Source organism: Halichoerus grypus, chromosome 6, assembly GCF_964656455.1.
Source record: "Halichoerus grypus chromosome 6, mHalGry1.hap1.1, whole genome shotgun sequence".
In the NCBI taxonomy this organism is placed as follows: domain Eukaryota; kingdom Metazoa; phylum Chordata; class Mammalia; order Carnivora; family Phocidae; genus Halichoerus; species Halichoerus grypus.
In genome coordinates this window covers 15,134,423-15,159,898 of record NC_135717.1, presented here as the reverse complement: position 1 = coordinate 15,159,898, position 25,476 = coordinate 15,134,423, and the positions used below count along the sequence as shown (strand labels likewise).

General features: G+C 39.0%; 1 protein-coding gene and 1 pseudogene across 2 annotated transcripts in view; one reads left to right on the top strand and one right to left on the bottom strand.

Moving 5' to 3' along the window:
• TPST1 (tyrosylprotein sulfotransferase 1) overlaps window positions 1-25,476 on the top strand; it is a 160,640-nt gene that overhangs the window by 28,964 nt on the left and 106,200 nt on the right. For both annotated transcript variants that reach the window (XM_036115270.2, XM_036115271.2), the window contains one exon: window positions 12,398-13,343. In XM_036115270.2, coding sequence (XP_035971163.1) covers window positions 12,499-13,343 — 845 coding nt within the window. In that variant the 5' untranslated portion in view covers window positions 12,398-12,498. The remainder of the gene's footprint in view (window positions 1-12,397; window positions 13,344-25,476) is intronic.
• On the bottom strand, window positions 18,380-18,772 carry LOC118550327 (small ribosomal subunit protein eS12 pseudogene; annotated as a pseudogene).

Genomic DNA, 25,476 nt, shown 5'->3' with positions numbered 1-25,476 from the left:
AGCCCAATGTGGGGCTTGATTCCAGGACCCTGGGATCATGACCCAAGCCGAAGGCAGACGCTTAACTGACTGAACCACCCACATGCCCTGCATTTCTGGATTGAACCATTTTACATCCCACTTGATTGTGGTGAATGATTTTTTTACTGTGTTGTTGAATTTAGTTTGCTAATATATTGTTGACAATTTTTGCATCTATGTTCGCTAGAGATACTGTGTAGTTTTCTTTTTTTGTAGTGTCTTTGTCTGGCTTTGGGTCAGGGTAATGTTGGCCTTGTAGAATGTTTTTTGTGAGTTTTCCTTCCCCTTCTATTTTTGGACTAGTTTGAGAAGAATAGGTATTAAGTCTTCTTTAAGCGTTTGGTAGATTTCACCTGTGAAACCATCTGGTCTTGGACTTTTGTTTGGTGGGAGTTTTTGATTACTGATTCAGTTTTGTTACTATAATTGGTCTGTTCAAATTTTCTACTTCTTCATTCAGTTTTGGAATATTTTGTTTCTAGGAGCTTATTCATTTCTTCTAGGTTGTTTTGTTGGCGTATAATTTTTCATAGTAATTTCTTATAATCCTTTGTATTTCTGCGGTGTTGGTTGTTATTTCTCCTCTTTCATTTCTCATTTTATATATGAGTTCTTTCTCTTTTTTACTTGAAGAGTCTGGCTAAAGGTTTATCAATTTTGCTTACCTTTTCAAAGAACCAGCTCTTGGTTTCATTGATCTTTTGTGGGTTTTTTGTCTTGATTTAATTACTTTTGCTGTTTATTATTTCCTTCCTTATATTAACTTTGGGCTTTGTTTGTTGTTGTTTTTTTTCCCCCTAATTCTTTAGGTGTAAATTTTGATTGTTTATTTGAGATTTTTCTTGTTTCTTGAGGTAGGCCTGTACTGCTGTAAATTTTCCTCTTAGAACTGCTTTTGCTTGGGGGCGCCTGGGTGGCTTAGTCGTTAAGCGTCTGCCTTCGGCTCAGGTCATGATCCCAGAGTCCTGGGTTCGAGCCCCGCATTGGGCTCCCTGCTCGGCAGGAAGCCTGCTTCTCCCTGTCCCACTCCCCCTGCTTGTGTTCCCTCTCTCTCTGTGTCTCTGTCAAATAAATAAAATCTTTAAAAAAAAAAAAAAAAGAACTGCTTTTGCTTGGACCATTGTGTTTCCATTTTTATTTGTATGTATTTTTTATTTCCTCTGATTTCTTCATTGACCTATTGGTCGTTTAGTAGCATGTTGTTAAGCCTCCATGCAGTTGTGTTTCTTTCTAGTTCTTTTCTTGTGGTTGATTTCTAGTTTCATACCATTGTGGTTGGAAAACATGCTTGATATTGTTTCAGTCTTCTAAAATTAATTGAGACTTGTTTTGTGGCCTAACATGACTTATCCTGGAGAATGTTCCAGGTGCACTTGAAAAGAATGTGTGTATTCTGCTGTCTTTGGATGGAATGTTCTGTGTGTGTCTATTAAGTCCTTCTGGTCTAATGTATCATTCAAAGCCACTGTTTCCTTATTGATTTTCTGCCTGTATGATCTTTCCATTGATGAAAATGGAGTGTTAAAATCCCCTACTATTCTTGTATTCCTGTTAGTTTCTCCCTTTATGTCTATTAATATTTGCTTAATTATTTAGATGCTTCAGTGTTGGATGCTATATATTCTTGTTGGATTGATACCTTCATTTTTATGTAATGCTCTTCTTTGTTTGTTGCTAAAATGTTTGTTTTAAAGTCTAATTTGTCTTATATAAGTGTTTCTACCACAGCTTTTTTTTCACTTCCATTTGCATGGAACATCTTTTTCTCTCTTCACTTTCAGTCTGTGTCTTTAGGTCTGAAGTGAGTCTCTTGTCAGCAGCATATAGATGGATCTTGTAGTTTTCTCTGTTCCAGTCTTCTCTTGCTTTCTTCCCTTGTGGTTTGATGGCTCTCTTTAGTGTTATGATTGGATTTCTTTCTCTTGGTTTTTTATGTGTCTTGATTTGTGGTTACCACTGGGTTCATATATAACATCTTATGTGTGTAGTAATCTGTATTAGGTTGATTGTGGCTTAAGTTTGACCATTCTGAAAGCACTAAACTTACTCCCTCCATGTTTCATGTATATATTTTACATTTTTTTATTTTGTGTCTTCCTTGACAATTTATTAGTTTATTAACTTATGGAGATATGATTGATTTTACTACTTTTGTGGTTCAAACTCCATACTGATTTAGTAAGTGATCAATTTACTACTTTTATTATGTTTGTTTTTACCTTTGAAATTTTTCTTTTCCTGATTTTCTTAATTATGATTATGGCCTTTTCTTTCCATTCAAAGCATTCCTTTTTTTTTTTTTTTTTTCCAAAGATTTTATTTATTTATTTGAGAGAGGATGAGAGGAGAGAGAGAGCACATGAGAGGGGGGAAGGTCAGAGGGAGAAGCAGACTCCCTGCTGAGCAGGGAGCCTGATGTGGGACTCGATCCCGGGACTCCAGGATCATGACCTGAGCCGAAGGCAGTCGCTTAACCAACTGAGCCACCCAGGCGCCCTCAAAGCATTCCTTTTAATACTTCTTGTAAGGCTGCTTTAGTGGTGATGAACTCCTTTGATTTTTTTTTCTGGGAAAATCATTCTCTCTCCTTCAGTTCTACATGATAACCTTGCCAGGTAAAGTATTCTTGGTTGTAGGTTTTTCCTTTCAACATTTAGAATATATCATACCACTCCCTTCTGGCCAGCAAAGTTCCTGCTAAAAAATCAACTGATTGCCATATGGGGTTTCCCTTGTATGTAACTGCTTTTCTCTTGTTGCTTTTAAGATTCTCTCTTTATCTTTTAATTTTTGCCATTTTAATTATTGTGTGCCTTGGTGTGGACCTCCTTGGGTTCATTTCGTTTCAGGCCTCTGTTCTTTAAAAGCCCTTTAACACATTATCCACTAGACTATCCTAGCAGCATTGTGAAAGAAAAGAGAACTTGCAGGAGTTTTTTTATGTTTGTGCACTTCTTTTTTCTATTCTAAGTGGGAGAAAGAATTTCATCATCATTATCCCCATTTAACGGATGAAGAAACTGATGCTCAGTGATTTAGTGTCATAGGTTCAAAAAAATGGATTTCAGATTAGAGTCGAGGTCTAATACACTAGGCTTTTTTTTTTTTTTTTTTTACATTCAATGCCAGCTTCTTTTCTCCTTTTAATTCTAAAAGTTAGGAGATTAGTAGAAACATTGTATAATTGAGTTATTGAATGAAAGTATGTAATTTGAGGCAATTTGCTTTTGTGTGTGTGTGTGTGTTCCCTCTCAAGGGTAGTTTACATAGGTGAGAAACATGAGTGAAGAATCTAGAAGAAGAATGGTTGGCCTACAATGACTCTCTGATTTACAGATCTGAGATGGTTGGAATTTGGCAACTTAAACATTATATTCTGTTTTACTTCATTTTACCATTTACTATGAAAATTTTCAATCATATCCAAAAATAGAGAAAATGATATTGAATCCTCAAGTACCCATCACTCAGCTTTAGTAGTTATTAACTCATAGCCATCTAATTTCATATATAACTCCCCTCCCCACTCATACATCTGCTGTCAGATATTTTTTTTTCAAGATTTTATTTATTTGACAGAGAGATAGCGAGAGCAGGAACACAAGCAGGGGGAGTGGGAGAGTTACAAGCAGGGAGCCCGACGCAGGGCTCCATCCCAGGACCCTGGGATCATGACCTGAGCCGAAGGCAGACGCTTAATGACTGGGCCACCCAGCCGCCCTTGCTGTCAGATATTTTTGAAGCAATTCCCAGACATTATTTTATTTCACTTGAACCATTGAAAATGTTATGTTTGAGGTTAATTTGTGCTCTTCTGTCTATTTATGTCATAGACATTAGGTCCAGTTCTTTGTATTTGACTGGCTTTTTTCCCTCTTGACCATGGGGTTTCTTGAAAACAAAATCCCAGAACACTGCTTCTTTAAAAAGGTGGGTTCCAGTAGACTTCCCAAAGATCATCAGCTGTGTATGCTATATTCTTTTTGCCATTTGCCATGTGTTGTCAGTGGTTCTAGTGGCAGACCCCAATGTATGGCAAGAAAAACCTCTTCCCATTTTGGTACTCTATGAGCTGACATAAGAATTGGTCTTGCAACAGTAGTTTGTTTACTGGAAGTTTCTGCAGAATGGCAAAGCTGTAATTTAAATGAACCCCTGGACACATATTAATTGGCAAACTTAAAGGCTTGATATAATTATGTTTACTTTTACTAAAAAACTTAGAGAATAGAGAAACCCATTATGGAGCAGACTTTAGACAGCAGGCAAAGTGGCATTGGCTGTTGCTACTTGCTATATTGGTTGATATCATGAATAGGCATAAGAAGAAAGGAGCTAACGAGTTAACACTGTAAAGAAAGTTTTTAGGGGTTGTTATTTTGTTTAATTTATCTTTTCCTAGGACATTTGCTCAACATCTCTTTGGCCCTACCACATGGCCACTCTCCTGATTATAAAAGCACGGTGTGATGTATGTGCTCATGAGTACTCATGCCTGGGCCTGTGTGTGTGCACTGAGTGTTTGGCACAGCTTTTCTGACTACTGACCTCTATAACCCTACTTCTGTTGACTGATAACTGTTTTTGATTAGAAATCTTTATAAAATTTGTAAAGATCTAAGTAGGGAAGTATAATGTCAACACTCTCTTCTCTAGAGAGTCTTTCATTTCTGGGAGTCTTTCATTTAGCTTGCTGAGAAACAGTAGTCCTATTAATAGTGATTTCTCAGATATGTTTGTTGCAGTGTTTAATGCTTTTTCTTTCCCCTGGAGATAAAAATGAGACTGAACTTTTTAGTGTTCTCTTCTAGCTCAGCCTCAGCTCTGTAAATGTCCCAGTTGAAAAATATTGATACTGCTAGTTTGAAAATTAGCGAAATAGAGTTTTAGGTAATGGACAAAGGCCTGTGGGGGGGGGTGCATGTGCATGTACTTTTGTGTGTGTGTGTGTGTGTGTGTGCACGTGCGTGCATGCGTGCATGTGCAGAGTGGTTGAATATATACGGGTAATGATCAGACTAGCTTTTGCTGTACTTTCTACTTAAATTATAGGGCTATTTTTTTAAAAAGAATGCGGAGAATTCATATCAAGGTGTGAGTAGAGACCTCATTTTCACAGTGTCTCTCTTCTAGAGCAATGTACTTCCCAGTTTGGTTGGTTTACTGATGCTTTTTGAAGACTCAGTGTACAATGTGACCTCATGCCCTGTTACACATGCTGTGGTAGGGGATGAAACCCAGACGAAGACTCTGAATTTCTGAGCTTAAAATCTTTGGAGTAAATAAAAGGCACAGGATAAAATTAAAAGCGACCTTTGAAGAATGGGTAAGATTTAGAGAAGTAGTGAGGAAAATGTGCTGTTAGGTCCTCTGTTTGTGTATCTATAAAATGAGAGCATTGGGTCAAATGATCTAAAGGCCCCTCCTAGCACTGATGCTGTCTGATTCTGTGATTCTTCAAATTAAGAAACATGCACAGAGGGAAAAATAGGCTGCATAAGCTTAGTGAAAAGTATGAGAATGTTTCTGGGAAAGCCAAAAGCCCTTTCTTTTCATTTTTAATATCCCTTAAAAAGTCTTTGACCACCATCTTACTTGATTTCAAACATCTTGAAGGGGATGTAGAACATACTTCTTTTCTCCCTAATGTGTTAGGGAAGACAATATTTAATTTAAAATACAATAAAAATGAAAATTTGAAAAAAATCCAAATTGTGTTGACACAGTTATCAAGTATGCTTGGATATGTGGTAAGGCTTTGTTCCCCACATCATCCCTTAGTAAAGAAGTAGTTGGCCTTCATTTTAGTCCTTATGAAACTTCTGATGTTAAGAGGTATCTTCTCTCTCTCTCTTTTTTAAAGATTTTATTTATCTGACAGAGAGAGACACAGTGAGAGAAGGAACACAAGCAGGGGCAGAGGGAGAGGGAGAAGAAAGAAAAAAGAGGTGTCTTCTCAATTACTTTATTGTTTTTAAATTTTTTTTAAATTTTTAAAAATTTTTTTATCTGACAGGGAGAGAGAGACAACAAGAGCAGGAACACAAGCAGGGGGAGTGGGAGAGGGAGAAGCAGGCTTCCCACGGAGTAGAGAGCCTGACGTGGGGCTCGATCCCAGGACCCTGGGATCATGACCTGAGCCGAAGGCAGATGCTTAACAACCCAGGCACCCCTCAATTACTTTAAACAAGTAGATATATTGTCCTGACCTCTGTCAGTGTTGTTTTTGATGCCTATAGAGATTTCTTGACAAAATCAGTAGAAAAAGAGAAATTTAACAAAGATTTAGTGTTGGATGTCTTAAGCCTTTTCAAGACTATTTTGAAAAACAATACTGGGCTGTGAGCAGAGGAATGAATGATGTGTTCTGACTAAATTCTAAAAAGATCCCTCTGGCTATTGAGTGGAGAATAGTCTCTAGGGGGCAGGAGTAGAAGTAAGGATACTTTTCCCATAATCCTGGTACGAGATGCTGGTGGTGCAAATGAAGTGTTGAGAAGTGGTCAGATTGTGACTATATTTTGAAGATAGAGCCAATAGAATCTTTATCAGATTTGGATGTAGGGTATGAGAAGGATATGAATCAAATATGTATTAAATGCTTTAAAATCAAGCATATCCCACGCTCAATATTCCACACACTTTGACCTAGCAATTTCTCTTTTAAAAATTTAGCTTAAGGGGGCGCCTGGGTGGCTCAGTCGTTAAGCATCTGCCTTCGGCTCAGGTCATGATCCCAGGGTCCTGGGATGGAGCCTTGCTTCGGGCTCCCTGCTCAGTGGGAAGCCTGCTTCTCCCTCTCCCTTTCCCACTCCCCATGCTTGTGTTCCCTCTCTTGCTGTGTCTCTCTCTGTCAAATAAATAAATAAAATCTTTAAAAAAAGAATTTAGCTTAAGAAAATAATCATATGTGTAAAGATATTTGTTATTACAAGAATATTTATTACTGTGTTACTCATAGTCATGAAAGTTTAAAAACAAATAAATAATAGAGAATTAGCCAAATAAATGTTGGTAGATCTGTAAGCAGAGAGAGTTCGGGGTCCCCAGAAAAAGAAAGATAAGACCTTTGTGACACTGAGAGGCCATTTTAAGCCCACCGCAACCCCCCCTCCCCCCGCCGCCGCCCCCTCCCAGTGATCTATGCCCTACATGTCCAAGCACACTTCTTGCAGAACTTTCTTGGTGGTCAGAATTACAAAGAAATGCAAAAACCTAAGTAGTTAAAGTTTTTGTTTTTGTTTTTGTTTTTTTTAAGATTTATGTATTTTAGAGAGAGAGCAAGAGCGAGCACAAGTAGAAGGGGCAGAGGGAGAAGGAGAGAGACTCTAAGGCTGACTCTGTGCTGAGCCTGGAGCCCAGTGCAGGGCTCGATCTCACGACCCTGAGATCATGACCTGAGCCAAAACCAAGAGTCTGACACTTAACTGACTACGCCACCCAGGCGCCCCAGTAGTTAAGAATTTTAACTGGACAAAGGGAATGCAAAAACTAAGTCTCTCCCAGGCCAGGAAATAGCCTAACCATATCAGAGACAATAAATCAGTGGTAAAAATTCCAGTTCTGTTTCATAAGCAAGCAAAGCCTTACATTCCTTTCCTGAGATAAGGAGCCCAAAACCCCATCCAGTTTATACAAGATCTCAGAGCATGCCCATAGCCCCTTTGACAGTTACCTCTGCTTCCTTGAATGTTAAAGTCTTCCATCCTAGGAGGAGCACAAGCTTCAGTAACATAACATAGGATGTATGTATAGGCCTGTTTTCTAAGTAAGAGAGTGCAACCTTATGCCCACCTTTAAATGTGGTGACAGAGCTTCCCTTTCTGAATATTTGTTCTAACCGTAAATAAAAGGCACACACTCACCCCTGCTCAGGGGTTCACTGCTTTGGAAGTTATTCTTCATGATCATCTTATTTGCTACAAACAGTTACCTTTGTTTGACAACTCCACTTTTGGTGTAGTCTCTACCTGTAACTCACCAAGGAGCAAACTCACATGAGCTTGGTTATAGATCCTTTCAGTAAAGTATTATGCAGCCATTAAGATGATTTTATGTTTCTGGACACAGAAATATGTTAATATAGGGGCGCCTGTGTGGCTCAGTTGGTTAAGCAACTGCCTTCAGCTCAGGTCATGATCTCAGGGTCCTGGGATCGAGCCCCGCATCGGGCTCCCTGCTCGGCGGGAGGCCTGCTTCTCCCTCTCCCACTCCCCCTGCTTGTGTTCCCTCTCTCTCTGTCAAATAAATAAATAAAATCTTTAAAAAAAAAAAAAAAAAAAAAAGAAATATGTTAATATATTTCCAGTTTTTGTCTTTTTATGTATTTTACTGAGAATTTGGGATATTTTAACGCAAAGTTGTCAGATACTATTGGTTGCTATAGTAAAGTGGTTTTATCATGTTAGCTTTTGCTTGGTGAATATTTTGTATCTCATATGTGCTTGGGAAGATTTGGTTTATTAATATCTTGTTTTTGTACAACTGAATTTTATTTTATTTTTTTAAGATTTTATTTATTTATTTATTTGACAGAGAGACAGCGAGAGAGGGAACACAAGCAGGGGGAGTGGGAGTGGGAGAAGCAGGCTTCCCGCGGAGCAGGGAGCCCGATGTGGGGCTCCATCCCAGGACCCTGGGATCATGACCTGAGCCGAAGGCAGACGCTTAACGACTGAGCCACTCAGGCGCCCCTGTACAATTGAATTTTAAAATTGTTGCTCAGGTAATTTTTGAAAGAAGACTCATTTATTTATCACATATTGAGGTCAGAGGTTGGTAAGTTAAATGTAATTTAAAATACATATAGTACTAAATTTTACCAAAAAGCTTTGCCATTTTCGAGTGATTTCTTAGTGATTACTGTTCTTCTCTCATGCAACATGCATTATGCATCTGCTACCCCACAAATGAAATGTGCTAGAGGAATCATTCCTGTATAACTATCTAAAATGAAACCAACCATTATTAGTTAATTGCTTCCCTAAGAGCACTTCTCTTTGCTTCACTAAGTAAGTTCTGTTTGTTTTGTTCAGACTTAAATGAATTTTTATTTCATCTCAGCATTCATAAAATGGAAAACATGAGATAATTTTTCTAGGATAATTTCTTTGCTCTTCTCAGTAAAACCCATTATTTATTTAATGTATTCCTATTACCACTGAATTTATCACCACTAAATAATATTTGATCAGAAACATTATTGGGGCTGCCTGGGTGGCTCAGTCATTGGGCGGCTGCCTTTGGCTCAGGTCATGATCCCAGGGTCCTGGTATCGGGCCCCACATCAGCTCCCTGCTCAGCCGTGGGCCTGCTTCTCCCTCCCCCACTCCCCCTGCTTGTGTTCCCTCTCTTACTGTGTCTCTTTCTGTCAAATAAATTTTTAAAAATCTTAAAAAAGAAAGATTTCCCATTGTAAGGGTCTAATTCAGTGATTTTTAGTAGATTTTATAGAGTTGTGTAACTATCACGACAGTCCAGTTTTAGAACATTTCCATTACTGCAAAAAGTCACTTCATGCCTATTTGTCATTAAATTCCTGCTTCCACCCTCTGCTGTCTCTATAAATTCACCTTGTGTGGACATTTCATATAAATGTATGCTGATGCAGCTGCTCAGATACACACAAACACACACACTTAAAATTGTTTTCATTTTTTTTTTTTTTTTAAAGATTTTATTTATTTATTTGACAGAGAGAGACATAGCGAGAGCAGGAACACAAGCAGGGGGAGTGGGAGAGGGAGAAGCAGGCTTCCCGCAGAGCAGGGAGCCCGATGTGGGACTCGATCCCAGGACCCTGGGATCATGACCTGAGCCGAAGGCAGACGCTTAACAACTGAGCCACCCAGGCGCCCAAAATTGTTTTCATTTTTAAGCATGGCTTTCTAGGGGTTGCCTTCCTGTCAGCATAGGTTAATGAACAGTGGTTGTGCTCAAATGTCTTAAGATAGTACGACTTTTCATCTGCCAGTGCATCTGCATGTGGGTAGAGGAGCACATTCAAAGTTCAGGGCATTGGGCACCTGGGTGGCTCAGTTGGTTAAGCGACTGCCTTCGGCTCAGGTCATGATCCTGGAGTCCCAGGATCAAGTCGGGCGTCGGCCTCCCTGCTCAGCAGGGAGTCTGCTTCTCCCTCTGACCCTCCCCCCTCTCATGCTCTCTCTCTCTCTATCTCATTCTCTCTCTCAAATAAATAAATAAAATCTTAAAAAAAAAAAAAAAGTTCAGGGCATTTTCAGATCTGCACTGGTGGTTACTTTCCTCTCATTCCTTTCATGTCTCCTCTTTGCCTCCATGCACCTCTGAGTTGGCAGTGAGTTTGCCAGTCACGACTGCACCCTGAGACTGCTCACCTGCCGCCTGGAACATCACTTACACTGAGAGCGCAGCGGAGCATGTGTGTTACTCACCACTCCAAAATGAGTGATCTCCCTTTGATCCTGGCAGCAAAGCCACCAGTCTTCATAGTTTGCCCTGCCTGGCCTTGCTCTGCAGAACCTCTGTCATGCTGAGTAGGTGGATGATGGAGTGGGAATCGTCTTAGGCAAGAATGCCACAGACTCTCATTGCTCTTACTCAACATTTAGCAGTTTTCAAGCATAAATGCTGCTTAGGTTGTTGTATTCGTTTGATTTCCAGAGGACCGAAAGGGTCGTCAGTTTCATCCTGCTTTTAATTGGTTTTGGGGGAGAATTGCGTACCCTCTCACTAGTCCATAGCTCGATGTTCTGCCTCTCAGAAGGTATTCTTTTTTTAGTATAGCTAGTCATTTCCCCAGGTGTACTTACTATCAGTCAGGAGACCTATGGAATTTTTAAGGAATTAGCTCCTGTGGTTGAGGTGCTGGCATTTTAAAAATCCATAGAGCGGTCCAGCAGATAAGAGTTGATGTTAACTTTGAGTCCAAATTCTGCAGGGTAGAAAGCTGGAAATTCAGGTAGAATTTCCACATTGCTGTCTTGAAGATAATTCCTTTTTCTTCAGGAACCATGTCTTTTCTCTTAAGGACTTCAGTTGTTGGACGAGACCTACTCATCTTATGAAGGCTAATCTGCTTTAATCAGAGTCTGTTGATTTATTTTTTTATTTAATTGTTAATCATCTAAAAAATGGCTTCCCAGCAACATCTAGACTAAACTAGTGTTTGGTGTTTGACAAGCACAGGGCTCCGTAGCCTATCCAAGTTGATACATAAAATTAACTATCGCACCTCTCCACTGAGGATTCAGGGTACATTTTTTTAGTCTAGGTGTAGTCTGATTGCTGTCTGCTTCATAGTATGTATCCTAGCTCCAGCTAAACTAGTGTTTCCATAATATGTGTACTTTACATATACATATGATATGTATATTTTACATAGTATATGTATTTTACATACATGCCCTTGCTTCTACACATCCACATCTTTGGTCATGTGTATCTTCAGCTTAGAAAACTGTGTGTCTAAATCTTATCTGTCCTTCTGAAGGCTAGATCACAGACACATATGCATAATTGTCTTTACACACTATTCACCAGCTCTCCTGAACTACTTCTTGTCACCTAAATATGCTGTGTTCTGTCATGTCATTGTGCAAGTTCCTAGTGCTTAGAGTACCCCTCCCTCTTATGCTGTGTTCTGTCATGTCATTGTGTGGAGGAACTTGCACACAAGTTCCTACTGCTTAGAGTACCCATTCCTCTTATTTTCTATGAGGCTTTTATAGCTTCCTCTGGTAGACTTATGTGCTTCTTTTCATTATACTCTCATTGTCCCGTTGACTTATTTCTACTAAGGCAATGATTGCATTTTGTCATTGTTTGCATATCTGTCCGTTCATGAGACTTTGTTTCCTGAGAGCAGAGGTCACTGCACTGCTGTCTTTTTCAAAGCTTATCCTCAGCCAAGCCCAAGTATCTGGCCTATAGTATCTAAATAAATAACTTGCGGGATAAACTGAATCTTTGTTAAAGTTTTGGGAGTTGTATATTTCTTCTGTAATTTCTCTTTAGAGTAGAATGTAGAGATAATGACTTCTTAGGGGTGAAGCAAATGTGAGTATCAGTGATGAGCCTTGGGTTAGACTCCAAACATATGTGGGCGTATTAAATATTTTCATGACTCACTGATAGAAATAGTTTTATTTTTCCATTCTGTGCAAGGTACATAGAATTGTTACATTAAGAAAAGCTGTTTCTGATTAGAAATGATTTGTTTTTGCTTGCATTTGTGTGTACTTGTGTTCTAAGAATATCACAGTATCTAAGATTGCTTCAGCTTCTTTCTAGCGAAAATGTAATGGTGATCACTGATGACTAAGTTGTAAACAATCTTCTTTTTTTTTGTAAACAATCTTAATGTGATGATAAAGTAACTTTTTCCTTTTCCCATTAGATGTTGATCCTCTTTCTTCAGTAGAATCTCCATGGCCTGAACATTTTCTGAAAATTATTTTGAGCAGACTATCTGTTTAATAACAAGATAACCACATCAAGATGGTTGGAAAACTGAAGCAGAACTTACTATTGGCATGTCTGGTGATCAGTTCTGTGACTGTGTTTTACTTGGGCCAACACGCCATGGAATGCCATCACCGAATAGAAGAACGTAGCCAGCCTCTCAAATTGGAGAGCACAAAGACCACTGTGCGAACTGGCCTGGACATCAAAGCCAATAAAACCTTTGCCTATCACAAAGATATGCCTTTAATATTTATTGGAGGTGTGCCTCGGAGTGGAACCACACTCATGAGGGCCATGCTAGATGCACACCCCGATATTCGCTGTGGAGAGGAAACCCGGGTGATTCCCCGAATCCTGGCCCTGAAGCAGATGTGGTCACGGTCAAGTAAAGAGAAAATACGCTTGGATGAGGCTGGTGTCACCGATGAAGTGTTGGATTCTGCCATGCAAGCCTTCCTACTAGAAATTATTGTTAAGCATGGGGAACCAGCTCCTTATTTATGTAATAAAGATCCTTTTGCCCTGAAATCCTTAACTTACCTTGCTAGGTTATTCCCCAATGCCAAATTTCTCCTGATGGTCCGAGATGGCCGGGCATCAGTACATTCAATGATTTCTCGGAAAGTTACCATAGCTGGGTTTGACCTGAACAGCTATAGAGACTGTTTGACCAAGTGGAATCGTGCCATAGAGACCATGTATAACCAGTGTATGGAGGTTGGCTATAAAAAATGCATGTTAGTTCACTATGAACAACTTGTCTTGCATCCTGAACGGTGGATGAGAACACTCTTAAAGTTCCTTCATATTCCGTGGAACCACTCAGTATTACATCATGAGGAGATGATTGGGAAAGCTGGAGGAGTATCTCTGTCAAAGTGAGTAGATGTTGTTATTTTTTTTTTTTTTTTACCCTATCTTCAGGTAATAAAGGGGTGTGTGTGTGTGTAAACTATAGCTCTTTTTTGGAATAGATATAACTTCATCAATGAGTTTTAAAAAAATTCTCTAGCCAGTTCATTATAGACCCTTTCATTTATTTAATTCATTTGTATATTTATGAATTGTTCCTTTTTATTTTTTTGATGGAAGCAAACCCAATTTATAGCAGTGAAAGGTCTTTTCACAAACCTTAGGCCTTAATGTCTATCATTCAATCTTAGTGACTCCTTATTTCTAATTTCTAGATATTTTTATTAATAAAGATAGTTGGCTTTTGTGTGGATTAAGGTTAATATGAGAAGCATCTCACATGTTGGTAAGCAAGTGGTGAATTCTAAGCATTTAGGAATTTTTAGTGATAGAGAAAAATAAAGACTAAGATTATCTAACCCAGTCCCTCATTTTACAGGTAGGAAGACTGAATCAGAAAGTAAAAATGATTCACTCAAATTTAGATGGAAAGGCCAGAATTAGAATCCATGCCTGGGTCTCAATGGGCTAGTGCTGTTTTCCGTAACATTTTATAACATGTAGTACTTCTTTTGTCATCTGATGGATCTTAATTTTTACAAAAGGGTAGAGAACTCCACAATTGAGAAGCTTCCCTAATCCATACAGGAAGTTCCTTAGATTCAAATACTTCTAAAATCATTGCATTTTTTCCCCCTTTCTTATGAAGTGGTGACTGAGGTGCCCTGACTTGATCTGACAACGTGATTTGATGACTTACATACCTAGCTAGAACAAGGATATAAAAGTGAAACTACTGTTAGATTCAGGTAGCATCTCCTTATAGGGAAAAGTTGGGTGTAAATAAGTTCTATTTTATTTTTTTCCATTTATAAAAGTAATATGTACCCCCTGTAAAAAAAAGAAAGAAAAGATAAAACAGTGTACTTCTCCCTTAGGTACCCTGCTTCCTCCTACCAAGGAATGTCTTCTTGATTTCTTTTTTTCAGTGTACAGAACTTGTACAGTGAGTATTGATTCCTGATGTAGATAATTTGAAAGGAACAGCTGCGTTTCTGCACTTAGCTTACAGGGTATTGATTATAAATTATTAGGTATGATCACTTTACTGGCTCTGAGTTATTTTTATTGATTCAAAGAAAATTATAGCCCTAGCTACTGTCATCATAGTTTATTGTTCTTTCCAGATAATAGACCATAACTAATTTCTAATCACCTGTATTCCTAGGTAAGCATTTCACTCTATGTGCTTGTATGTTGGCCCAGATATTCTGATGCTGGTTCCTTCTAGAAGTATCAAATAAACCTGTTAGACCTCACCCCCCTCCCCCGCCCCCAGTCTGTCCAAATAGGGATTAAGGCGATATGCTCAAGGTAAATTTTGGTGGAAATCAGAAAAAGATCATTTTACATATATATATAATTACTATGTTTAAGGCAAACATGAAGACTGAGGAAATTCATAGAAACTACAAATAGATAGATTTTAGAAGGGGAAGAGACCTTACTTAGCATTTAGTATGCGGAATGGAGACCCAGTGAAGTTTTGTGCCTTGTCAAGAATCACACGTGGCAGAACCATGACTAGAACTTGCAGTACTTATTCCAAGATTCTTGGTATTATTTGAGTTGTGGTTTTTTTTTTTTTTTTGGAAGATTTTATTTATTTTTTGACAGACAACGAGAGAGGGAACATAAGCAGGGGGAGTGAGAGAGGGAGAAGCAAGCTTCCCTGCGAGCAGGGAGCCCGATGCGGGGCTCGATCCCAGGACCCTGGGATCATGACCTGAGCCGAAGGCAGACGCTTAATGACTGAGCCACCCAGGCGCCCCATATGAGTTTTAATTAAGGCATACCTATAATTAAATGCACAGATATTCAGTGTACAATTTGATGAATGTTTACATCTGTGTACACGTGTATAATCACCATTCATATAAAAATATAGAAAATTACCAGCACCCAGCAGGCTCCTTTATGCATCTTCTTGGTTAACATCTTCCTCAACCCAAAAGTAACCACTGTTCCAACCTCTATCACCAGAGGGGCTATGATGTCATATATGAAGTTCAGAAACAGTCTTGCTTGTTTTTGAATTCATATAAATGCAAGCATGCCTATTATTTTTTGCCTGGCTACTTCCATTTAACATTAGATTTACCCATCACATTGTAAACAGCAGCAGTTGATTCTTTTTTATTACTATGTAATATTCCAGCATATAAATATAACACAATTTATCCTTTGTTCCATTGGTGGACATTTGATGTTTCCAGTTTGGGGCTATTATGGATAAAGTTGCTAAGATCATTCCTGTACATTACTATTGGTGAACATAGCATTAATTTCTCTTGGGTATATACCAATGAGTAGAATCGCTGGATCGTAAGATATATCTGTATCTCTATATTTATATGTCCTTAACAGATACTTGTTTTCCACAGTGTCTGTACCATTAATGTATGGCTATACTATACAGGAATGTGTTCTAGTTGCTTTGCATCTTCGCCCACACTTGGTATTCTGAGTCCTTTTAATTTTAGGGTGGGTACACGTATTTTTTTAAACCTAAAAACAAAACAGAAGAACAACATTGAACTCTTTTTTGAAACAAATCTTCCCAGAATTCCATTATAAAACAGATAAAAACAGGGCGCCTGGGTGGCTCAGTCGTTAAGCATCTGCCTTCAGCTCAGGTCATGATCCCAGGGTCCTGGGATCGAGCCCCACGTCGGGCTCCCTGCTGGGCGAAGAGCCTGCTTCTCCCTCTCCCACTCCCTCTGCTTGTGTTCTCTCTCTCGCTGTGTCTCTCTCTGTCAAAATTAATAAATAAAATCTTTAAAAAATAAAAATAAAAAAATAAAACAGATAAAAACAGAGCTACATTGGTTGAGGCAGGTCTAATCTAGGCTGTACTGCCTCTTTTAAGACTGAGTCCCTGCTCTCAAAAAGAGCTAACTGGGAGGTAAGGCAGAAGCATAGAATTATTCCATTAGTAAGTACCAAGTTGTAAATATTCCATGTTAGTTGAGAGGTCATGACCATAAGGAATTCATAGCCCAGAGTCAATCATCTGTGTGTTTTGCTTTTCTATAAATATTTTTATTCTGGGAAAATTGTTTAAAATAAGTATTTTAATACTTACTGTGGTATTATTTAGTACTAAAATACTGAAAATATTTAGGCAGTTTTGAAGGCTTGAAGATATCACCAGATGGCTCAGGAACATATGTAGAAATTGTTGGAAGACGGTGATAAGGAAAGCTTTCACAGTTCTACCTGCCCTATTTTGTTAACTATGAAAGTTAAGCTTTTTTTGCTTTGCTTAGGAATTTCCAGTTATTTTTAGTCAGAGAGGTACCTCTTGCCTCCCTGGTCAGTTCCAGTTACAGTAGGAGCAAAAGGTAATCACCTGGTAGCATGTATGAGTTCCTCTATGAAAGAATTTGGTGGAAGGAAAGCATTCTTTCATTCTGGGGTGGTTCAGGTAATCTTCATAAGAGACTACTGTATATAAGCTAAGCTTTTTTAAAAACTGAAAATAAAAGCAAAGTTTTTAATGAGTGGGGAAGGGATGAAAACAGATTGCTTTGGGTGGCTGATAAGTTTAGTTCTGCATTAAGGTACAACTATAGAGTTTTAGGTACACTATTTATCCTTGATGTTTTTAGGTAGTCATTTCAAGTTCAAGTAGTAGAACTAGTTTCTCCAGTGATTGAAGTTGTAACTTTGATGTTTTGAATACTGTGTTCTGTTTTAACAAATTATTCACACATACTGTTCAACTTCGTATTAAATTGAGCTGTAGTCTTGAATAAGATGGCTCCAAAAATGATATAGAACTCACTGATCTCTTTATTTCTTACATACTAATAGAGTAGAAAAGATTGAAGCATTTCTAAATGTCTTTTTGCCTTTATCTTTCAAGAAATGTTTGTGTAGAAAGGTTGGGGGGGGGCTGCATTTTAAGGAAAATACCTTACACAAATAGGTGGATTCTAGTAGAATTCTCCAAGTGATTGAATATGCAGTAGGATTTTGCTGATTAGAGAATGGTATCTACTGCCTGCCTGCTTCTCAAATAATTGGAGTAGGAAATGGAAATAAAGTTTGAGGCTATTTATATTAACATTGTCTTGTGAATTGTGGAATTTCTGTGGAATTTCAGTCATTTCCATCTGGGTACATTCAGGAAATTACTAGTGTATACAGCATTGTTCCTGCTTTTAAACTCATTAAGATACAATGAAATTACCTGGAACAAATAAAAATCATCAGTGACAATAACAAAAGAGTGCACCAGGGTATACTTAAGGATGACTAAAATAAAAAAGTAACCTAGGATCAGTAAACAAGTTTACTAGGTGAAAAAAGCAAAGCCAGAAAAACAAAACACTATAATGGTAACCCTTAAACAGAAGCAAGTGTAAGAATCACAACTACAATTCAGAGAGAAGTAATCTGCCCTTGGGGCAGACAAAAGATACACAACTATTAAGCACAAATAGGTTAGAAGGAAAAATACAGTAGCAGTGGCAAGTACAAGAGAACAAATAAGGATACAATAATTGACACTCAGAAGCTTCTATAGTAAGTAAAGCAGAGAAAACCAGAAATCATATCCAGAACAAAGAAAGTATTAAATAACAAAAATACAACTGAGTAAATTTTAACGATCTAATTGGCTTTATTAATTCATGAATCGGGCAGTGTCCCATCTAGTTGGTGGGGGAGCCCCAAAGGACTACAGAAAAGGGAAGGTTTTTAAAGGTAGAGAGCCAGTGGAAAAAAAGGAAATTATTAAGAAAGAAACCATTGTTTTAGGTAAGGTTGCCCTCCTAAGGGGAATGGCTGGAGTCTATCAATAAATTTACTAGTGCTGACCAGGAAATTCCCATGTTGACTCGTTAAAGGTTATATTTCAGGGGGTGTGAAACTGCAGTTAGATTAGGTATTAAGACTTTTTTTTAGGAACAAAAATCGAGTTTTTTATTTGTTCATTTCATTTGAAGTATTCCTCAGTGACAGTCCTTGGCCTGAGACTTTGTCATCACACAACTGCAACCAACCACTTTATGGGATTTTCCCTCCCTGTCAGTTTTACAGAGGCTTACCCATTTCCCTACTTTCTTGTCATCAACCTTAATTAGGTTGATTTGGTGTGGAGCACAAAGGGCCTCCACCAACTTGACATCACAGTTGGGTGCAAACACACGAAGATGGGTTTGGTGTTTGTCTTGAGGTTTTGGCAGCTTCGCAAATTCCACCTGCGAGGTCATTGTGGATGAGGGTGGGCTTCAGCGCCTTGTATAAGCAGTATTAACAGCCATTATATTTCCAGCAGCAAGGTCTTCCTCCATGGTGGTGGGTTACAGGTGCAGCCGAATCTGGAGCGCACACAGGCCTCTGCTTCCACACCACTCCACAAGGGCAGGCCAACAGAGGTATTAAGTCTTGGTTTACTGTCTTGGGGCTGTAATCCAAGTGACACCATTTAGGCCTGTGGTTTTCTTTTTAAAAAGGTAAATAGGTGAAAGCAATGCAAAAAAAGTCTTTTGGAAATGGAGATACTCCTAAGTAGAAAGAATAGTTACTAAATTTAGAATATTACATTTCTTTTTTAGTTTCCAAAATGGAATTTAGTTCGGAAATCAAACATTTTGATAGTATCTTATAGAATTAACAGAGGATGATACAACAAAATATCCACTTGAAAATTTTCTAAATTTGGGGCGCCTGGGTGGCTCAGTCGTTAAGCGTCTGCCTTCGGCTCAGGTCATGATCCCAGGGTCCTGGGATCGAGCCCTGCATCAGGCTCCCTGCTCAGCGGGAAGCCTGCTTCTCCCTCTCCCACTCCCCCTACTTGTGTTCCCTCTCTCGCTATGTATCTCTCTGTCAAATAAATAAATAAAATCTTTAAAAAAAAATTTTTTTTTTCTAAATTTAAGAATAGCAAGAATATTATGAGCAAGTTAAGAGAAGGACAAGTGATATTCACACAAATTATGATCACTTCTACAGTGTATAAAATTAATAGCATGCAAATTATGATTACCTGAGCTCTACTAGCTCAGATTAAAATATCCCAGAAGAATTTTATAAATATTACTTTTTTTGTTTTTGAAAAATTATTTTGGGTTACTTATCCTTTGTGAAGGCAGTAAACCTAGCTTTATAAATCTGGTTGTTAATCAAATACTACCTAAGAGCAATGCTTTTGTAGTTGTGGAAATCACTGTTCTTCTGTACAAATTATAGGTAGCTGAGAACCCTTAGTTGGAGAAGGGTAATTAAACAAGGAATGCAACTGACAGCAAAACAGGTTGCAAAAGGAAAAGAGCAGAGGGAAAATTGTATTTCAGAATGTGTTAGTGAAGAATGAGAAAGAAGCAGAACAAGAACATAAATTAATAAAGCACAGTTCATACTTTTCTTGAAGAAGATGGCATTTGATGGCAAAAAACAGAAGTTGGGTGTTAGATCATTTATTAATTTAGATGAGGTGTCTGCAAAAAATAGTGACTGAAGTAGCCATGGTTTTAAACAAAATAGTGGCTGTTATATAAAAGAAGGCAGACCAAGGCTGGTTTAGAAGCTCTGCGGTCATCCAGCATTTAGGCTGCTTCCAGTTTTTGGCTCCATCAGCCCTGTGGTCCAAGTTGGAGCTCCAGTCATATCATCTGTGTCCTAAGTAGTAGGGTGGGGGTAGTGTGGGCATATAAGAGGCATATAATATATTTTTAGGACATTTCCCATGAATTTCCTTCATTCCCTTACTCTCCACGTAGCCCTTCTTTCATTCTACTGGCTATAACATAGTCTTATGGCCATATATAAAAGGCTAGGGAATGTAATTTTTATTCTAAGTGACCATGTGCCCAACTGAGAATTGTTTTTTCTTTTACTAAGAGGTATAGGCTAGATATTGGGGTAGACACAGAGCTACTTCACTGAGTATGTACTGTGTGCCAGGCACAGTGTTACAGCCTCTGTCCCAGAGGTACACATGATCTAATGGAAGACACAGATTCATATACAATACAATGCTAAGTATTACAGGAAACCAGGAAGAGGTAATCTGGGGCGTTCAGGAAGGCCTTCCTGGACAATGTGGTATCAAACTGAGAAATAAAGCAGTGATTCTTGACCTTGGCACTATTGACATTTTGGGCCAGATAATTCTTTGTTGTGGGGGCTGTCCTGTACATTGTGGGATGTTTAACAGCATCCCTGGCCTCTCTAGATGCCAGTAGCAAACACCCTCCCCACTCTTGGGACAATCAAAAATGTTTCCAGACATTGCCAAATGCCTCCTAGGGGGCAAAATGCTCCTCTTCTCCCCTCCTGTTGAGAATCATTGACCTAAAGGATAAGTAGCTCAACAGATAAAGGGAAGAACATTCAGTTTTGACTTGTAGGATAATGGGCTCCTTGGCTTGACCCATGGCTAGAGTGCTGTCCTTGACCATCCAGAATGTTTTTGTCTTCCTTAGCCAAATGAGCCATTAGGAGACATTACTCCTGGGAACAGCCTGTGTCTAACTCTAGCCCTACAGCACCCAAAAAGAAGAGATGGGATGGCAGGCTTCTTGTGGCATGACTGCTGGCCCAACCTAGGGGCACAAAAGGACCTAGGGAACAACTCGGCCCTGTTACACCTGACCTATGGACCCTGCCCTTCCACCATGTAGTGAAAGTCACCCAAGCTCCATCCCACTGGGCCCAGAAGGTGGCATTTGTTTCCCATAGCCTAATGTAATTTTTAAAATGTAAAGTAAAATAAAATAAAACCAGGCAGGAGTCATCTGGAAGTTACAATATGGACAAATTCACAAAGATGAGAAGCATCTCATAAATTGTGGTATTTATGAGGAACTATAGGCAGTTTGGTGTTACTAGAAAGTTCATTTCTAGGCAGGAAATAGTGGGAAATAAAGCTTGAGAGAGTTGATGGGGACCAGGCTTTGGAGGGCCTTTATATTTTATGCGAAAGATCTTGAATTTTATCCTGTAGACCAGTTGTTTGCAAACTTCTCTTATTGTGGGACACTCATTCCAAATGAAATCTCATAAGGAACCTTGGTATCTAATATACATAGAAGTGGAATGGCTTTGGTTGAGGCAACATTTAATTTTGCTTGGATTTAACAAAATTGAAGTGAAACTCATGGAATTGTACTGTTTTTAAAAGATAAATTGACAGGGTGCCTGGGTGGCTCAGTCGGTTAAGCGTCTGACTCTTGATTTCAGCTCAGGTCATGATCTCAGGGCTGTGAGATCAAGCCCCCATCAGGCTCTGCGCTCAGCAGGGAGTCTGCTTGAGAATCTCTCTTTCTCTCCCTTTGCCCCTACCCCCAGATGGCACACGCGCACTTCTTCTTTCTCTCAAATAAATAAACCTTTAAAAGAAAAAAATTGATTATAACATCCTCCAAAATTTATAGAAATGATAAAAAAATTTAAGCAGTTAGGATTATCATGGTTTCTAAGAACACTTAGTTTTAATAGGTATAAGTTTGACTTCGTTAATTAAAAAACAAAATTAAACTGAGTAAATTTGAAGATCTAATTGGCTTTATTAAATGATTCATGAATCAGGCAGCGTCCCATCTAGGAAGAAGAGGGGAGCTGCGCTGAGCTAAATAAGAGGAAGGCTTTTAAAGGCAGAGGGCATAAAGTAAAAGAAAGGAATTTATTAGCAAGGAATGCATTGTTTAGGCAAGGTTGCCTTCCTGAGGGGAGTGGAAAGGGTCTATCAGAAATTCTCAGTATTGACTAGGAAATTCTGTCAACTGGTTAAAGGTTACATTCCTGGTGGTTTGAAACTGCAATTAGACTAGGTATTAAGTCTTGGTTTCTTGACTTGGGCTTTAACCTAAGTGACATCATTTTGGGCCTGTGGTTTTCCTTTTAACAGTTATTCCCCCCCCCCCCCGCCCCTTTTGATCAGACTCTCAGCTTAACTGGGAGATGCGATTAGAATTTATGGCGTTATATCAAAAGGAATGAGATCTTGCCATTTGCAACGACGTGGATGGAACTGGAGGGTATTATGCTGAGCGAAATAAGTCAAACAGAGAAAGACATGTATCATATGACCTCACTGATATGAGGAATTCTTAATCTCAGGAAACAAACTGAGGGTTGCTGGAGTGGGGGGTGGGGTGGGAGGGATGGGGTGACTGGGTGATGGACACTGGGGAGGGTATGTGTTCTGGTAAGCGCTGTGAATTGTGCAAGACTGTTGAATCTCAGATCTGTACCTCTGAAACAAATAATGCAATATATGTTAAGAAAGAAAAGAAGAAGAAGAAGAATGTAGCAGGAGGGGAAGAATGAAGGGGGGGAATCGGAGGGGGAGAAGAACCATGAGAGACGATGGACTCTGAAAAACAAACTGAGGGTTCTAGAGGGGAGGGGGGTGGGAGGATGGGTTAGCCTGGTGATGGGTATTGAGGAGGGCACGTTCTGCATGGAGCACTGGGTGTTATGCACAAACAATGAATCATGGAACACTATATCTAAAACTAATGATGGAATGTATGGGGATTAACAACATAACAATAAAAAAATTAAAAAAAAAAAAGAATTTATGGCATTAGTGCCACTCTCAGCTACCACTCTGTGCTTCTGGTAGCTTTTGTTGATCCTTTGTGTGGCATTCACAGTTCGTAACATTTTGCTTTATCTCTATGTGCTCACCTAAAAGATAATCAAGGACTATTCTATTATCAAGAACAATTTTGGCCAGAGTCTAAAGATACCTTTGTTGAGTAGCTATTGCGTTAGTAGCAGATTCTGCAACAATTTCAAGGATTAAGGAGAAGTTCCTGATCATAGCCTCATTTACATTTATCCCTAACACAGGAAGTAGGGACCTGCCAAAAGGAGTGAATCCTGAATCCTGCAAGCTTCCTGGTAGGTCGTTTCAATTCATGATGTAAATTCAGGGGAGTCGGCCAATAAGTTGTCTTATTTTGCTTGTAGAAAGTTAGGGCCAGGGGCGCCTGCTTGGGTGGCTCAGATGGTTAAGCGTCTGCCTTCGGCTTAGGTCATAATCCCAGGGTCCTGGGATTGAGCCCCGCATCGGGCTCCCTGCTCAGTGGGGGGCCTGATTCTCCCCCTCCCTCTGCTTCTCCCCCTGCTGATATTCTCTCTCTCTATCTCTGTGTCTTGAATGAATAAATAAAAAAACCTTCAAAAAAAAAAAAAAATTAGGCCAAGTTAGATTTTCTTCTAGCCTGCAATAAAAAGTTGTTATAAATTCCAGAGGTTGGCACCCTTATCAGTGGCCTGAGAGATAAAGATAAAGGCATTATCTTTCCAGGCCAGTGGCAGAGGAAAGGAAAGGAAAAGGAGAAACCGTTTCATGTTCTGTTGAAGTCTTGCTCCATCGTGGGTGGAAGCAATTTACCTTGACGTTGGATACTTCTCTTCCTTGTAATTTGATTTGGAGGTCTGCAGTGTCTGTTTAGGGCTAGATGTCGTGTGGAGCGTTTAGCGGTGGTGTGTACTAAAGGCTTAACACCTTCTAATTTTGCAGAGCAGTGTCAGTGGCCAGGAGCAATTGGTAAGGTTCTTTCCAATAGGGCTCAAGAGCTGTTTTTCTCTCATGTTTCCAAAATGCCTAATCACTAGCTCTAAACTGTGACCTTTGAATTGGGATCCAGATAGACCTCGTTAACCTGTTGATAGGTTTCAACGTAAGACTTTAGAGGTTTACAGTAGCTTGTACTTTTCATAAGATAACAAGGGATCAGCAGAAGGTTGTATATTGATGGGATTCCAAGAAATTTGTAAGGTTTTTGTTAAGGTTTGTATGATCTGTCCTGTGAGGTGGGTGCCTCAGTCACTGGAAATTACAGAAGTTATATCCCAAGCGGGAAACACATTTTTTTAATTTTTTTTTTTTTTTTTTTCTGGTCCTCACTGTGAGGGCATCAGCCTTGTGGCAGGGAAAGGCTTTAACCCATCTGGAAAACATACATACAATAACAAGGACATCTTGATAACTCATATGAAATGGCAATTGAATAAAATCTAGCTGTAGGTGTTCAAAGGGTCCAGCGGGAGGAGGTCTGAGGCCTCTAGAGACAACAGTTTTTTCAGGATTATGGACCTGACAAGTCAGACATTGCTGATAGACCTTCTACAATTTTATAAAAGTTTCCCCACCAGTGTCTGTTTATAATTTCAGTCATCTTAAATGCACCATGGTGGGTGAAGGAATACAAAAACCAAAAAATAGGTTTTGTCATATGCTAGGAAGAGCCAAACAGCTGTCTTGGTTTTCCCATAGCTCCGACTGTTCATTTATAGCCATTGTTTATCCATATTAATTTCTCTGATTCAGGAGCATACTGTTACCTTGTTACAACAAGGGGCCATTTTTTGCAGAAGCTGAATGGATTTTATCCATGTGTCACAATCTTTATAGAGTCTGTCGCTACTGCTGTGCATGAAAGTCAGCTTGATCACACATTAAAATTTCCTTCCAAAGATTTATTTTCCACAAACTTTTTACAACTCTCTTTTTTACATTCAGATTTTGTTCAGTTTTCCCACTTTCAATAACCAGTATCAAAAATAAGTAACTAAATAACCAGTTTCATTTTAGGACAAAATTACTTTATTTTCTTTCAACAAAAATGTTATTTCTATTTTTCAGATTTTTTCTTAATCAGAAACACACAAATCCTACTTTCCTTGCATGCAGAGTTGTTTCCCTTATTATTTCCAGTAGTATTAATTACATTTATTAGAATTCTTAATTCTTGGAAACCTTAATTTCTAGTGAAAGCAAGTAAGTAAGCAATCGTGAACTTTTATTCCAGCATTCATTCTTTCTTTCTTTCTTTTTTTTTTTTTTCTTTCTTTCTTTCTTTCTTTCTAAAGACTTTATTTATTTGACAGAGAGAGAGACAGCGAGAGAGGGAACACAAGCAGGGGGAGTGGGAGAGGGAGAAGCAGGCCTCCCGCTGAGCAGGGAGCCGGATGCGGGGCTCAATCCCAGGACCCTGGGACCATAACCTGAGCCGAACCGAAGGCGGTTGACTGCTTAACCGACTGAGCCACCCAGGCGCCCCTCCAGCATTCTTT